Genomic DNA, 14,927 nt, shown 5'->3' with positions numbered 1-14,927 from the left:
ATATTGACGGTTTATATACCAATCGCTTCTTAAAAGATGTACTATTTGTATAGAAATTAGTATAATATTGTTTTACAATTGATTAATAGTGTAAACCAACGTATAGTATCAAGTTCAAAATTTCTCATGCATTTTCAATGTGGTCGTTCTGCTTCCCGATCAAATGAAAATAACAAATTTATAACAGGATGAGCTCTGAATAACAAATTTTTTATAACAAAACCTTTTTCGCGTTTTGTTATAAATTTGATCTAGTAGTTAAAATAACAAAAATTGTAACAAATTCCAGTCTGCGCATATCAAAAATATATCAAATTGCGATATAACTTGATCTAGAGATACAAAAAGCAGCATTCTGCCCTGCTTTATAACCAAAATGCAACAAATCGTGTTATAACTAACAGAATGAGATATAATCTTTATGAAACATTTTGTGTGTCGCAAGTTTTTCTATCACATTTATAACAAACTTTGATAGAAATATCAACTTTTTTGCTAGAATCATCTGATCGGGTTCCCAAGCACAGACGACCAGCAATATCAGATCTACAGATTTTTGTGCATGCTTAAATTTGGGACCCACTCTTTTACTCGAGATCAGAGAAATTATGCTGTCTGAACATGTACATAATATGAAAATTATATGAAGTATTCTTTGTTTGAACTCTGCTGCTCTATTCTAAACTCACAGAAATTGAGAAAATTGAAGGGTCCCAAATTTAAGCATGCGCAAAAATCCGTAGATCTGACATCGCTGCAGACGACAATTAAACACATGCTACGACGTGAATTTCTAATAATTCCATTTACGAAAAAAATTAACAGTTTCCCCATTCCAACAGGACAGAGATTGTTTTTTTCGCTTGAAGCTAGACTAAGGTGATGTCTTAAAAGCGAACCGATTTTTTTTCATTGAATATGGTTTATTTATACGGCACGCGCAAAAGTTTGACGGTTAAGGCCCAGACACAATGCATACGGATTTTACTACGTTGCGGAAATTTGACAGAAAACCCATGGAAAAACTGCCAAATTGCCGCAACGTAGTAAAATCCGTATGCATTGTGTTTGGGGCTTTACGTGTAATATATTCCGAACTCATGTCTTGTGAGAAAATGTGATGAAATGAAAGTGATGTAAATCTTATGTTTTAATTTTGCAAAAACTCTTGATGCAACACCCATTTGCATTCGGTGAGCTGATCAACATTTTACACATAGGGTGCTGGATAGATTCGTCTACGGCAGGTCTTCGTCTACTTTCTAGACATATCGACCAGAAACCAGTAGGGTAGATGATCCATTAGTTGCGCCACTAAGCACAATATAACTTCATTTTGCTTGTTTATTTATAAGCATGCAGCGTGCTTCGTATGATGGAAGAGGAAATGCTGTCCAACCTAATTTACGAAGAGCATATAAGAGAAATTGTTTTTGTACTGATTCTATTCTTTCTTCGTGCGTTATTGCACTATTAGCACTTAAGTTCCTTGAGAATGAAGGAAATGTCGTTTACATACAAGATAAAAAGAAGAGGTCCCAAATGAGAGCCTTGAGGAACACCAGAAGTGACTTGAATTGGATTCGAGGTCTTTCCGTTAAATTTAATTATTTGTTGGCGATTAGTTAAATACGATTCAAGCCATTTCAGGAGCCCTGGCTCAATTCCAATTTTTTGCAATTTGAAAAGCAGCATTGGTATGTCAATGCGATCAAATGCCTTGCTAAAGTCCGTATAGAGTGCTTCTACATGGTTTCCATTATCCATTGCATTCAGTGAGTGGTCTATGAATTGCAGTAAATTTGTCGTAGTCGAACGTCCTTTGAAGAAACCGTGTTGCATTTCTGTAATTCTGTTTTTAATTTGAAGGAATAGTTTTTCATTGATAATAGCTTCGAAAAGTTTTGGAATGCAAGAGATAATGGCAATACCACGATAATTACGTACGTCAGATTTCCGGCCCGATTTAAAGATAGGCACCAGAAATGAGCTTTTCCATATTTTTGGAAAGATTCCGGATTTTAGTGATAAGTTAAAAAGCCAAAACAGAGGAGCAGTGAGCTCTATTGCAAGATTTTTTATAAATACTGGAGGGATTCCGTCAGGCCCAGGACCTTTTGAGGCATCCACATTTTTCAAAGCCTGCAAAATATCCTGAGCCTGAAGTTGGTTAACGCCAATATCCATTGAAGAATCCGGAAAAAATGCAAAATAGTCGCGATCGCGATCTTCTTCAGAAAATGTTGTATAGATTTCTTGAAAAAATTTTGCAAAAAGCTTACAAATATTTTCCGGGCTATCCCCAACATTTTCATCAAGATGCATTATGGATGGAAAATTGTCAGATTTTAGTTTAGTTTTCACGTAATTAAAGAAGTTTTTAGGACTGGACTTTATTTCAAGTTCAATTTTTGAATTGTACTCTTCAAACGCATTGCTGATTGCAAAATTTAGCTGGTTGCATACGTCCAAATATCTTGCTAAATTTTCAGTACTGGCATGTTTTTTATAATTTTTATGGACCTTTTGTTTGCGATTTTTCAAGTTCTTAATCTTACTGTTATACCAGACTGGACTTTTTGTATTTTTGTGACGTCTTCTTTTCTTTAACGGTATGTTCTGTATCATTACTTCTAATAAAATTTTATAGAATGTGTCTACAGCAACTTCGACATTTTCTTCATTCTTGAGAATAAGTTGCCAATTAACACAGTTTAATCTACGTCTAATGTTTTCATAGTTTGCCTTTTCGTATTCAAAAACTTCTATTCAATTGCTGTGTGAAACGCCTCATTTTTCCATAGTGGATTTAATGATTCAGTCACACAGAAGTCTTCATAAATGTTCGTAAGCAAAAAATCTAGACAGCAATTTTGTTGGTTTTTAACATGGTTAATTTGGTTCAGCCCCAAATTGGCAGTTTTGTCGAAAATAAACTGCAGTGTTTCATTCTCCCCAACGATTGGGAGTAAGAGGCATTCATTTTCAGAGTCTGGAATGAAGTTGATTGAAGTCTCCATAAATGTGAACTTTAACCTCGGGAGGCAGTTGTGATAGAATGTGTTCGGCAATTTGGAAAAATGCTTCGTAAGTTGTTTTATGAGCTTGGTCTGGAGGAAAATACACCGAGGCGAATACATGTGTTTCTCCTGCTAAATGTGATTTTACCCAGACATGCTCGAATTCTTTAAATTTTGTTGTCGTTATAATTTCGGAATTGAAATTAGACGACAAAGCTATGAGGACTCCGCCACCCGACTTCTTTTGAGACTCAAGAAAATTTCTGTCGTCTCTGAATACGTTAAAGGCACTTCCAAAAATTTCTTCACTTTTTACGCTTTCATTCCAGCTTGTCTCAGTTGCCAGAATAACAGAAAAGGATGAGCTATGTAAATTTTTATAAATTTCCTTCATTTTGGCTGGACTTTTCATGCGATTGAAATTTTGACAATAAATCAAAATTTCAGTCACATTCTGTTTTAGTGAAGAAATTGACGGAAGAGGGTCGGTTGAAGAAATACTTAAATTAGTTACCTCTTTCTCATCGAAAGGAGTCGTCACTTCCGAAAATTCTGGTTGGTGCTTCGGACCGGATGGCTAAATTTACCGGCGCTTTCCCTCGCACGTTGCAGGTACTGGATTCTCTGATTGTTGAGATGCCGTCGATAACCTTCCAAGTCGTCAGATGCTGCCTGTTTCGGTACACCAAATTCCTCATGTACCTCGAAAAAGATTTTCTGCAGGTCCTGCGCAGAGACCGGTAGTCCTTCTGAAGCCAAATTCATTTTTATGCTGGTGTTCGTCATACCTTCGTAGCAGAACGTCGGTTCCTTGTCGTGCATGTATGCCAGGTAAAGACGAATGAGATACATAATTTTCGGATCTCGCAGTCGCGCTTTCAGGAAACGTCCGTCTCCGCCAGCTGATTGCTGCGTTAAGCTGACGATAGGTGGACGCATCGGGTCGGGTGTCCAGGTAGATGTTGAGTGCGATGATGACGTTGATGGTGTTGACGCAGTGCTATTTCCCGCTGGTGGTGATTCAATTCTATTGTGTTTTGTCTGGTGGCCCATGTGGTAGGGGTTTAGAATTTCACCCTTTTGAAAGTCAATAAACTTTGGCACTGAAAGTCCTGCAATTGGGTGGTCCGTATTTGATGGTGGACCAGCAAATTGTACTTTCGCTGTGGCCAGTAGCTGTTTGTCCGAAGCATTCGGACGGGTTTGTTTACCGATTGAGGTATATGCTTCAATTAATGCTTGTGGGATATAAATTTATCAAATACAAGGTATTTGTCACAACGCAAGACAATAATTACTTTCGTTGTACGAGAAGCTTTAGAAAGAAAAAATGAATTTTCCGATTCAATTATATTGTACCAACAGTTGCGCTGTATCCTTAATTAAGTTTGATGTTCCTTTAATTGTGTTATTCCATATACATTGCTAGGTTGCTAAGTGAAAAAACATCGTAGCAAAACTATAGATGAGCGCCTATAGTTGTGCGCTCCAACTGCGCGTTAGATTTTGGAAAATTGGCATTTTAGCAAATAATGCATTAATTTTAAATGGTGTAGTCTAACTACCAATAACTCTAAAAGCCTGTTTTATACAATGAATGTAATTGTTTTATCTAAAATGCTACGGTGACGAAAATATGCATTAATAATTAATAGTAGCGCAACTATTGGTACTACCACAACTATTGGATCAACTACCCTATTATAATCAATTTCGATCCGAATTACAGTCAAACCAACCTGGTATTGATATTTTTGGATTGTCTCTTCTCTATCGAGGAAAAGATTACGTTAGCAAATTACTATTTTTCAATATTTGTTCAAAAAATAGAAGGCCTTTCAGTTTTTCTACCAGTTTTGAGTATGACGAAGAGTAACTACTAGAAATTTTGAGCTGTGATTCAAACTATTTCCACTCTTTTTGTAGTAGTTGGGTAGCTCTTGGACACGGCTCAAGGAATACGTGCATAGATTTTAGTAAATAATTTAGCATTGGGCGATACTCCGAGAAGTATCGATTTTCGAATATCGATACAAATTTTCCAAAAGTATCGATTTGACTGAAATATCGGACGCAAGCATCGATACCAGTGGTATCGATATCGGTATCGATACACTGGCAGGGTACACGCAACCACAACGAAAACCATACTTTTGTTTAAGTTTATTAAGCTAAATAAGCTTAATTTTTAGAAAATTATATGCGTGTGCTATTGCTGCTGTTGATTCTCTTTCCTACTCATACGAAATCTTGTTAGGAACGAAATAATAGCTGATGTCGGACTGGTCAGGCATGCGGTTTTAAACTCTTTTGACCGGAAACTGCAACGAATTGCTCAGGATTGCTAATACATTTATTAGAAAATCTAGCGGAATGATGGAAATAAAAAATAAATTTTAAAAATCGAACAAAAAATACAAATTCGTTTTTATAAGTCGGTAAACCGACTTTTTGCCAGATTGACCGGTTACCGACTTTGCAAGTGAAAAACCGGCCGGGCCGGCCAGAAATCGAACACTCAGCAACCTTACAGACAAAAATGCTAGAAATGGAACTTATAAATATTAAACGAGGTCGAACTAAAAAATCAGAACATTTTCTGCCCAAACATGCGGGTTAAGATTTAGATTCGACAAACCAACTAATTTAACCCCCTTCCACTTCTGTTTACGCTACAGAAGGTACAAGCCATACAAAGCTGGATAAATATGATGACTGTGAGAATGTACCTCTACAACCATACAGATAACCAAATTAAACACTTTGCTCTACAAGTGTTTTGGAGACTTCAGATCAGCGATGACCAAACTGCCCCTTTTAGAAATGATCCGTGCGACATGCGGATTGTATTGAGGTGGAGGAGAATTGTAAATTATTTTTTTAATGGCTGAGGGTACATCTAATTTAACCGAGGTGCCTCGTGCTCGTGCGCGCTATGGAGCCAAATGCTTTCTAGTATGAACGCTATGACGAAGTTAGCTAATCGTAACTATCATGGAAATTGCACGTGCACCGAAAACCAGTGCAAAAGCCGACAAGAAATCTGTCAAGTATCAGAAAAACATTTATTACTTTATCATAACTTTACCAATAGGCAACAATGCCCCAATGGCCCTTAACACCTAATACAGTAAACATCGAAACATTAAAATAAATGTAGAACGTAACACTTGCTGAGACAGATGAAAGTCAAACATTGCTGAAATTTGGTTGAATGCACGTTGCAGACCAGTGATGGCGCTATCAGCAAGAGAGCCAAGAAAAAAATGCTACGTCGTAACGAGCCGGGGTGGATTGTGCTATATCAAGAACTCGTAAGTCAGTTTCAACCTGGTGCCGATGGGGCATTCGTACATCATGCCAGCTGGCAGGTGTACGATGGGAATCTTTCAAAGTAGTGCCTGCAGCTCGTGGTTTATACGCCTGGACCGCTCTCTGCTTCCAGTTACCAACACCTTGCGTTCAAATACCGCAAATGCACTTATATTTTGCGTACGGTTTATGCTCCTTGATCGAAATCACTTACGAAGGGAAAAGTAGACCAGATATAGCTAGAATGCGTCGATGAATCTGCTTACTCGTATTATTAACGGCGGTTGCCAAAGATCCCTAATTTATGAATTCATCAACCCCTTCCAGTTCATCTCCGTCAAAAGTCACTCCATGCACTCAGGGTTTTTTCACTTAACAACGCGGTTGACGGCCTAGCGTATCCAACGACATCCATCTTCGAGTGCCAAGACAGCTAGCTCCATTGAGGAAAGCAAAACTTCACTCAGCAAGTGCGCGTAGTTCTCAGCAACTTGCGAGTTGTCTAATTGATCGCATTTGAAATTAATTTTAAAATCGAAATTCTGAAAATTAAAAAATCTGAAATTAAACTTGAACTTGAAATGGGAACTGAAATTTAACTTAGAATTAAGCATGGCATTATGCTTAAAATAGAACTTCAAATTGATATTGTGCTTTGCAGCTGTACCTGGATTAATCCAGATTATTTTCTCTAATGCCAATGTATATGACAAAACAAAACAGCAACATTGCAGTTGTTACTCTTTCTCTTTCTCACTCATAGCATTCGCATTGTCGCAGTTTTTGTGCCAGTCGCACTTTTAGACTGCGCTGAACACCGGTGCAAAATACGGGATATTGATGATCAAATGGTATTGAACTTCAGTTTGCATCAATTTCAACTTAAATTTGAACTGGAATTAAGACTTTAAATTGAACTTAAAATTAAACTAAAAGTGGAACTTGAATTTGGACTTCAAATTACACTTAAAATTGGACGTGAAGTTAACAAATAAATTTTTTGTGCAACGTAAGAGCACCACAATCACCACATGAAATACGACTTATAATGAGACATGAAATTGAACTTGAAATAGGACACAATAGAGAACTTAAAATTTTACTTGAAACTAACCTTGAATTGGATGTAAAATTTGACTAGAAATTATGCTTACAACTTTGCCAGAAATTGGAGTTAAATCGGACTTAAAATGGAACTTCGAATTGGACTTGAAATAGGATTTGAAATTGAATTTGATTTTTTACATTGCCCAAGAAATCCGACTTGAAATTGGATTTCAAATTGAAATTGAAGTTTTACTTAAAATTTGATTTAAGACTGGAACTAGGAATGCATCTATTTTTGCAGAGTTAGTTAGTTAGAGTTATCGAAAAAAATTAGCCGCCGTACTTTGAATTAGGTACACCTCTTATTTTAATTTCTAAAAGTTCGAGGTAGTGAACGAGTTTGTATACTTCGGGTCGTCGATGACGTCGGATAACAACTGTAGCAGAGAAATGCACCTCACCATTCTTGGAAGTCGTGCTTACTACGGATTCTACAAGATCATAAAATCTGGCATGCTTCATCCTTGTACCAAATGTACCATGTACAAAGCGCAAATAAGACCGATAGTCTATGGGCACGAAACGTGGCCAATGCTCGACGGAGACTTGAAAGCGCTGCAGCGGCCATGGCCACTTTTGGACGTTGTGTGCTTAGGATCATCTTTGGTGGAATATGTGAGTACGGTGTATGGAGGAAAAACATGAATCACAAGCTGGCGCAGCTTTTCGGCGAACCCAGTATTCAGAAAGTTGCTGAGGCTGGAAGGGTACAATGGGCGGGACATGTTGTGAGAATGCCGGAAAATAATCCCGTAAAAATGATGTTTGCCTCGAATTCGGTTGGTACAAGGCGCAGAGGTACGCAGCGTGCTCGACGGTTAGACCAAATGGACTCCATTTAATGGAGCAAGTCCTGGAAAGTGTGGGACATTCGAGAAATTGGAGGCGAACAGCCATGGACCGAGTTTGTTATGCAGGTGAAATCCTAACGGACATCGCATTAGGAAAGGTTATTAATTAGGATAAGTATTTTAGTTTCTCTAGCTTTTATTATAAAGGTATCGATACAAATATCGGCGTTTTAGCATCGATACTGACCGGTATCGGGACACTCAGTATCGATCCAAAATATCGATGTATCGGCCCAAAAGTATCGATTTTTTCGATACAGATACAGTATCGCCCAATGCTAAAATAATTGCTGTCTGTCCATGATAAACGAAAGAAATTTTGTTCATGACGAAGTAAATTTTTAGTATGACGAACTGCCGCTGGAGCATGAAAAATTGTTCCACTGACAAATGTAAGTTCCGAAATATTTTTTCAGGCTAATTATATAAGGAAATCAGAGGCTGTGATATATGCGCGATATTTTACTTTAATACGTGCGGTACGAATGATGATAAAAGGCAAAGTGTTTATTTAAGTTTATATACACGGTAAATCGGAAATCCTTCAATTTTGGTAACACCAAGGGATAGTTTGTACTCTACGTTAACAAATTAGGTATACATGTACAGGCAAGATGTGTCAGATTTATCTGGTGTAAAAAACTTGAGTACTTGTGGATTAATTCTTATAAAAACTCGCAATAAAGTCTGGATCGTGTTTACGTATGACGAAGAGGGTCCCTATATGCTCAATATTTGAAACTATAGATGTCTTCGATGCTTTCTACTGAAACATACAGTTTGAAACCGTCGCTATGTGTTACACAAGAGCTATCCAAGATTAATTATATCGTCGTTTGTAAATAGTAGAAATTCGGAAGAAATCTAATATTGTTACCCTGCGGACATGCGACCCATTGTAGTCGTAATATGTCATTCTCGAACGAAAAAAGCATCAGATGTATGTCAGTAACATTGCCAAATTAATATAAATTCCATCTAGTCGTCGATCTTATTCGATGTTACGAGTGGAAAAAACAGGACATTGCATCCACTTCACCGTGTTCATTAATTTCCTATAATAAATTCCATCCTGTTGCGTACTCGAACATATCCAAATTCGAGTTGAATTTTCTCGATTCTCGATGGAATCGCAGAAAAATGAAAAGGCTTTTAATTGATTTGGAATGTATCACAAAAAAGTATTGCGACAGCCATATGCAAACTCTATGATTGAATTTAATCCTGCAATCTATCTATCTACAATCTCTATTAGTTGAGCGCGAATATTAGCGAATATATAGCATCTTCTAAGCATGTTTTTTTATATTAGTTTTACAAATATGTTTTCATTTTAGTAATAGTAGTTACTAGATACAACACACATTTGGATTCTGCTCAGCATCAACTTACACAGCTTCTACCAAAGGACACTTATTACATATCAATACGGGTTAATTGATACATGATACAATAAAATATATTTTCTAAACATATCAATACTCAATAAATATATTTAACAGTATTGCTCATTTTGGGTTAAATTCATATTTTTTATAAACGAAAGCTCACTAAAAATTTTCTATTTCCCTAATTCGCAGGGCCAGTGCCGGTAGCTGTTCCTCAACCTGAACCTCACTCGGTTGGTGGCGTCTTAGTGCATATGCCGCATGTTTGTTCTGTATGTATAATAATGTTTTATTCATCATAATTTATTTTAAGTAGTAATCCTGTTAACGTAAAGGCCAGATTCATTCGATATCAATTCCGCGCAGTATCATTCAAAGAACGGGGCATTTTTCAAAATTATCGTATCGAAAAGGGGCCAAAGAGGCTCAGAATTTCTTAAAATCCATACGAGCATAGTTCATGGACTTTTTAATGCAAACAATGTCTAAAAAATCTATGGCGGATTTTCCGATTTTCTCGGAGATCGCCTATTTTAAAAGTTCGTAACTCTTAAAACAAAGTTTCGCAGGATAATTTTTTTTTGAAGATGCAAGAAAATTTTTGTTTCAAAAAATTTTTCACGATGGTAGAAAACTGTAAAGAAAAGTCGCAAAAGCCTTTTCCCAACTAATATTATCCCAAGATTTCCGAGAAAATTTTCTTGAATCTCCATAAAAATATATTCATCCACGATACTTGGCTCAGAAGTTATAAACTTTTGAAACGAGCGTTATCCGAGAAAATTGAAAAAAAAATCCTTGGAGTTTTTTGGGGAAATAGAAGAAATTGAATTTTTTTAACACAGTTTTCATTACTAAGTTTGTATACTATGCCCGTATGCAAAATTTCATGAAATTTTGAGAGTCTGCGGTCCAAATCTGTACGATAGTTTCGAAAAATTCCGAACAGTCAACCCATGTTAATTTAAATTAAGCTTTGTACATATGCTAGATGCAATCTAAAATAGCATTTGTCATTATATGTGATCATTGAGACTATTTTTAATACAGATTCAATAACAAGCGTTTTTTCTACAAAAAAAATCAAAGTTGAACAATCAATTGTTTAGAATCAATATCGTGATTTTGTCTTAATTTCCTGAGGGCAGGCATTTTTCGAATAATTTTTTAACGGAAATCTTTCCGATAGAGTAATATAGCAAGAGTTATAAAAAAGGTTTTTTTCCCAGAGCGTCCTAGGAATAGTCTACAAAACTTTTGTTTGATTACTTTCATTTCTACCATTCCTTTCGTCTTTTGGTGAGACTTTAGTTATAAAAATGATTTTAAACAATTAAAAAAGGGCCACTTCGACCATTATTTTGATCTTCTGTGATAACAATGGTCACATAATTCAAGTATTACACAATATCGGCGAATCAAGGGGGCCGCTGGGCTCGAACTATAAGCTAGTCTTAATCTTAGGTTCGGTTAAGCATTTCATACTGTCGGTAAAATCCGCTTACACGCAGTTATGTTAACGCAGTTATTCGTGATCCTCTATAAAAAATAGTCTCGCAAAAATGATAAAATGATAGCAAAGATTGTTATTTTTGCTTTGCAGTCAGCATAAGTGCAAAGATTGATTAAATTCAAAGCAGGTGAAATCAGTGAATGAAAAATTCTGCGTATCATATCGAGGAAACTTCGATTGGTTGTTTTATACCGTACATACACTGGAAGGAAACATTTTGGCACCGTTTTATATGTTACATTTATTAGCGTTATTTTTTGTAAAGGTTTCCCCACTTTTTTTAAATTATATTATTCTCTCAGATTCCCGAACGTGGACGTGAAAAGGATATTTCTCAATTCATACACGCCACAGACGAGGTATTTTCGTATGAAATTATACCAGAAGTGTAACCAGTGTGATTCTTATTATTCTGTTATATCTATTCTATTGCTTTCTTTTTTCGTTTGTCTTTGGAATACACTTCGTTTAGAATTAATGACTTGAAGTGTTTGTGTTTTATGTCATTAAGCAAATTTCCACTAGCATATCCATGTTTTGAAGTGTTTGCAGAAGATTTAATGTCTAAATGTTTGTATATGTGTGGAGAAAACATAAATGTACTTAACTGATTACTCAAATCTTTGCGCAATGTCAAATTATTCAATTGAATCATTCTGATAGAGGTTGCTTAAAGTCAATGTACATATTACATTTTAATATAGACTATTTTTCACTCTGTAGCATTTCAAAAATAAATTGTAGACAGATAACTCAAAAACGTCTATCAAAGTAATGTTAGACTCATATATTTTGAATACAATTTCTCTGACACATTAAAATTACTCGGCATCTTAGCTTCAAAGTATGTTCTATGATTCGAATACTTGGTTCTAAGATAAAATACTCTATTCTAGGCCGAAAAAAATGTTTACAAGCATATATTTCTGTAAACTATTGCTGTCTGTCCATTATTGACGAAAGAAAATCGTTTATAGAACGATGTAAAGTTTCCGTATGACATTTGACGCTAGAACATGAAAACTGAATTGTCACCAGTTGTGAACCACCCGTCATTTTTGACGTGTTTATTAAACTACCACGTCTCGTCTTATTCGATTCTTGCTTTTGAGAAAACAACGATCAAAATATGTACAGCTTGTAGAATGTTTTGTAGGAAATGTGTTCGAAAATATTGTCAATTGCAAGGAAAATTCTACCATCCAAAGTGCGATATCGCTCATAAGAGTGCTATTTTGCATTCAATCGTTTCGGTATCTTCGGAGCACTTTTTCGTTATCTTCCAAGCAATAAGTGCGCCGAAGAGACCGAAACGATTTAAGCTGAAATAGCACTTTTATGAGCGATTGTGCACTTATTGATTGGACAATTTTTCTTGCAATTGACAATATATATCTTAACCAATTTTTTTGTTTTTTAAGATTTATCTTTTGTGTATCAAATGGATTAGAAAAAAATAGTAAAATGTATAGAAACTGATCGAAACTGTGTGAGGTCACAGCATTATCAAAGTTTTGGTCCTCTATTTCATCACACAGACAAATTTTAAGTGCAATTAATGACTCAAAAATATTATTTGATTTTTTTGTAAAATGGCATCCGCCCCGGTTGTGAAACAGTAAAGTTCTCCAGTTGTGAAAGACCCAGAAAATCAATCGTCATCGATCCTGCGCCGAACGAAATATGGTGCTCCAGCACTGTCGGTCCTGGGCTGCCGTTCTCCAATCCCCTCAAACATCAGCCGACCGTGCGTCGTCCTCGATAGCACACATCCATCGGGTGTGGGGTCTGCCCCGAAGTCCACGTCCTCTTCCTGGTTCTCTGATGAAAATGGTTTTGGCCACTCTTTCGCCGGGCTTTGTGGCCACGTACCCAGCCCGTCGCAGCCTGCCACATTGTACTACATTTACTATATTAGCTGTATATTGTATACTTGATATAGTTTGAGCATGAACGTCACACTCCATTTTCTATTTTGCCATTTTGATCGCAGAATTTTATGCTCAAAAACGCCAAGCACTCGTCGGTCAGCTTCCTTTAGCGTCCATAATTAACGCCCGAACAGGGCCGCCGGAAGGGTAAGTGCTCCGTAGAGCGCCAGTTTTTTGCGAATTTGCAAACTACGCGACTTCAGCTGGCTACGTAATCCGTGGAAAGCCCGATTCGCGGCTGCAATTCGTCATTTCACTTCGCAGCTTACATCGTTGCCACATGTTACGCGCGTGCTAAGGTATATGAAGTCCTCAACTACTTTATACCGTTCCCCATCTAGCTCCACCTCGGCACCAGCATCGTTTAGTCTTTCAAAATTCATAATACAAAGAGTTGGACTCTATACGAACTATTTTTTCGTTTTAGATTCTTTGAAACAATAAAATAGTCGCCGGCTTCTAAAATACAAAGACTAATTCTCTCATCTATATCTATAAATATTAATAATGAATCTGAACTTATAGACTCGGAAAATAATGAACCGATCGGCGTGAAAATTTGCAGGTAGAGGTTTTTGGAGCCGGGGAAGATTCTTATGATAGTTAGAGACCCCTCCCTCACCTCCTAAGAGGGGGGTTCTCCCATACAAATGAAACACAAATTTCTGCATAAATCACGAACTAATCATGCAAATAGAACCAAATTTGGCATGTGGGTGTTTTGGAGGCAAAAATTTTTTCTATGGTGAATGGAGATCTTTCCCCTCCTTAGGAGGGGGGGGGGAGCTCCCATACAAAGGCAATACAAATTTCCTCATAACTCGAGAACTAATCAAGCAAATTGAACCAAATTTGGCATGTGGGGGTGTTTGGAGGCAGGATTTTTTTCTATGGTGAATTAGAACCCCTGCCTTCTTTAAGAAGAGGGGATTCCATACAAATGAAACACAAATTTCCTCATAAATTTTCTCAAATGGACATGTGGGGGATTTAGGAGGTATGAATTTATTTTCTATAAAACATTAGTGAATAACAAGACCGCCAAAAACAATCTATGGTAACACTAGATGATTCAGGACGAGACGTTGCCGAGTGTTGCCGGCAACTATCACCACTATCTAGGTTTATTTAATGTATTAGGTCTATTGACTTCTATTATTTTCCTTCAGTTGGGTCCGAACGAGCGATGGCGAGTGAGGAGAGGATCACCCCTGTGACATGGTACATTCCACGAAAAGGTTTTCCGCGAAATGGTACATTCCGCGTAGGATTTTTCACGAAATGGTATTCGGCGAAATGTTATACAAACACGGCGAATATTGCTATCTACTTTATTTTATCTGGTTAAGCAATGGGGGGAGTTGTTTTCTATTTTACTGTGAGAAAAAATTGCAAATTTGTATATTAAAATACCCATGCTTTCATACGTAACTGCCAAAATGAATCATCTTGAATTCCTCAGAAACTTGCAAGTGCAAACCTCGAGATTGTGACAAAGGTCATCCGAGACTAACGATTTATGTACAACATAGTTTAACTTGTGGCAATACGAAGTTTGTCGGGTCAGCTAATACATATATAAGATATGTTTCCACTGGAAACTGTCAAGTTTATTTTATGGATCATGAAAAATTCGAATTCCAAAAGTTCAAACGTTTTTTCACTAAAATTAATAAATTACAACCTTTAATATGGTTAGAAAAGTCAAAACTTTTTCCACGATTCAACTTTACCATTAATTTTATTCCGACAGACACGCATTTCGCCTTCGACTTTAGATTTAATCAATACTGACGATACTTGCA

General features: G+C 36.7%; 1 protein-coding gene across 1 annotated transcript in view; it reads left to right on the top strand.

Annotated features, from left to right (window-relative positions):
- The window catches only part of LOC128735827 (protein unc-79 homolog), a 55,483-nt gene that overhangs the window by 18,042 nt on the left and 22,514 nt on the right, over positions 1-14,927 (top strand). Inside the window, exon 11 of the mRNA XM_053830312.1 lies at positions 9,871-9,950. Within this exon, the coding sequence (XP_053686287.1) occupies positions 9,871-9,950 (80 nt within the window). The remainder of the gene's footprint in view (positions 1-9,870; positions 9,951-14,927) is intronic.

This window comes from Sabethes cyaneus, chromosome 2 (assembly GCF_943734655.1).
Source record: "Sabethes cyaneus chromosome 2, idSabCyanKW18_F2, whole genome shotgun sequence".
NCBI lineage: Eukaryota > Metazoa > Arthropoda > Insecta > Diptera > Culicidae > Sabethes > Sabethes cyaneus.
The sequence above is the reverse complement of the archived record's forward strand: the minus strand, read 5'-3'. Positions and strand labels throughout refer to the sequence as shown.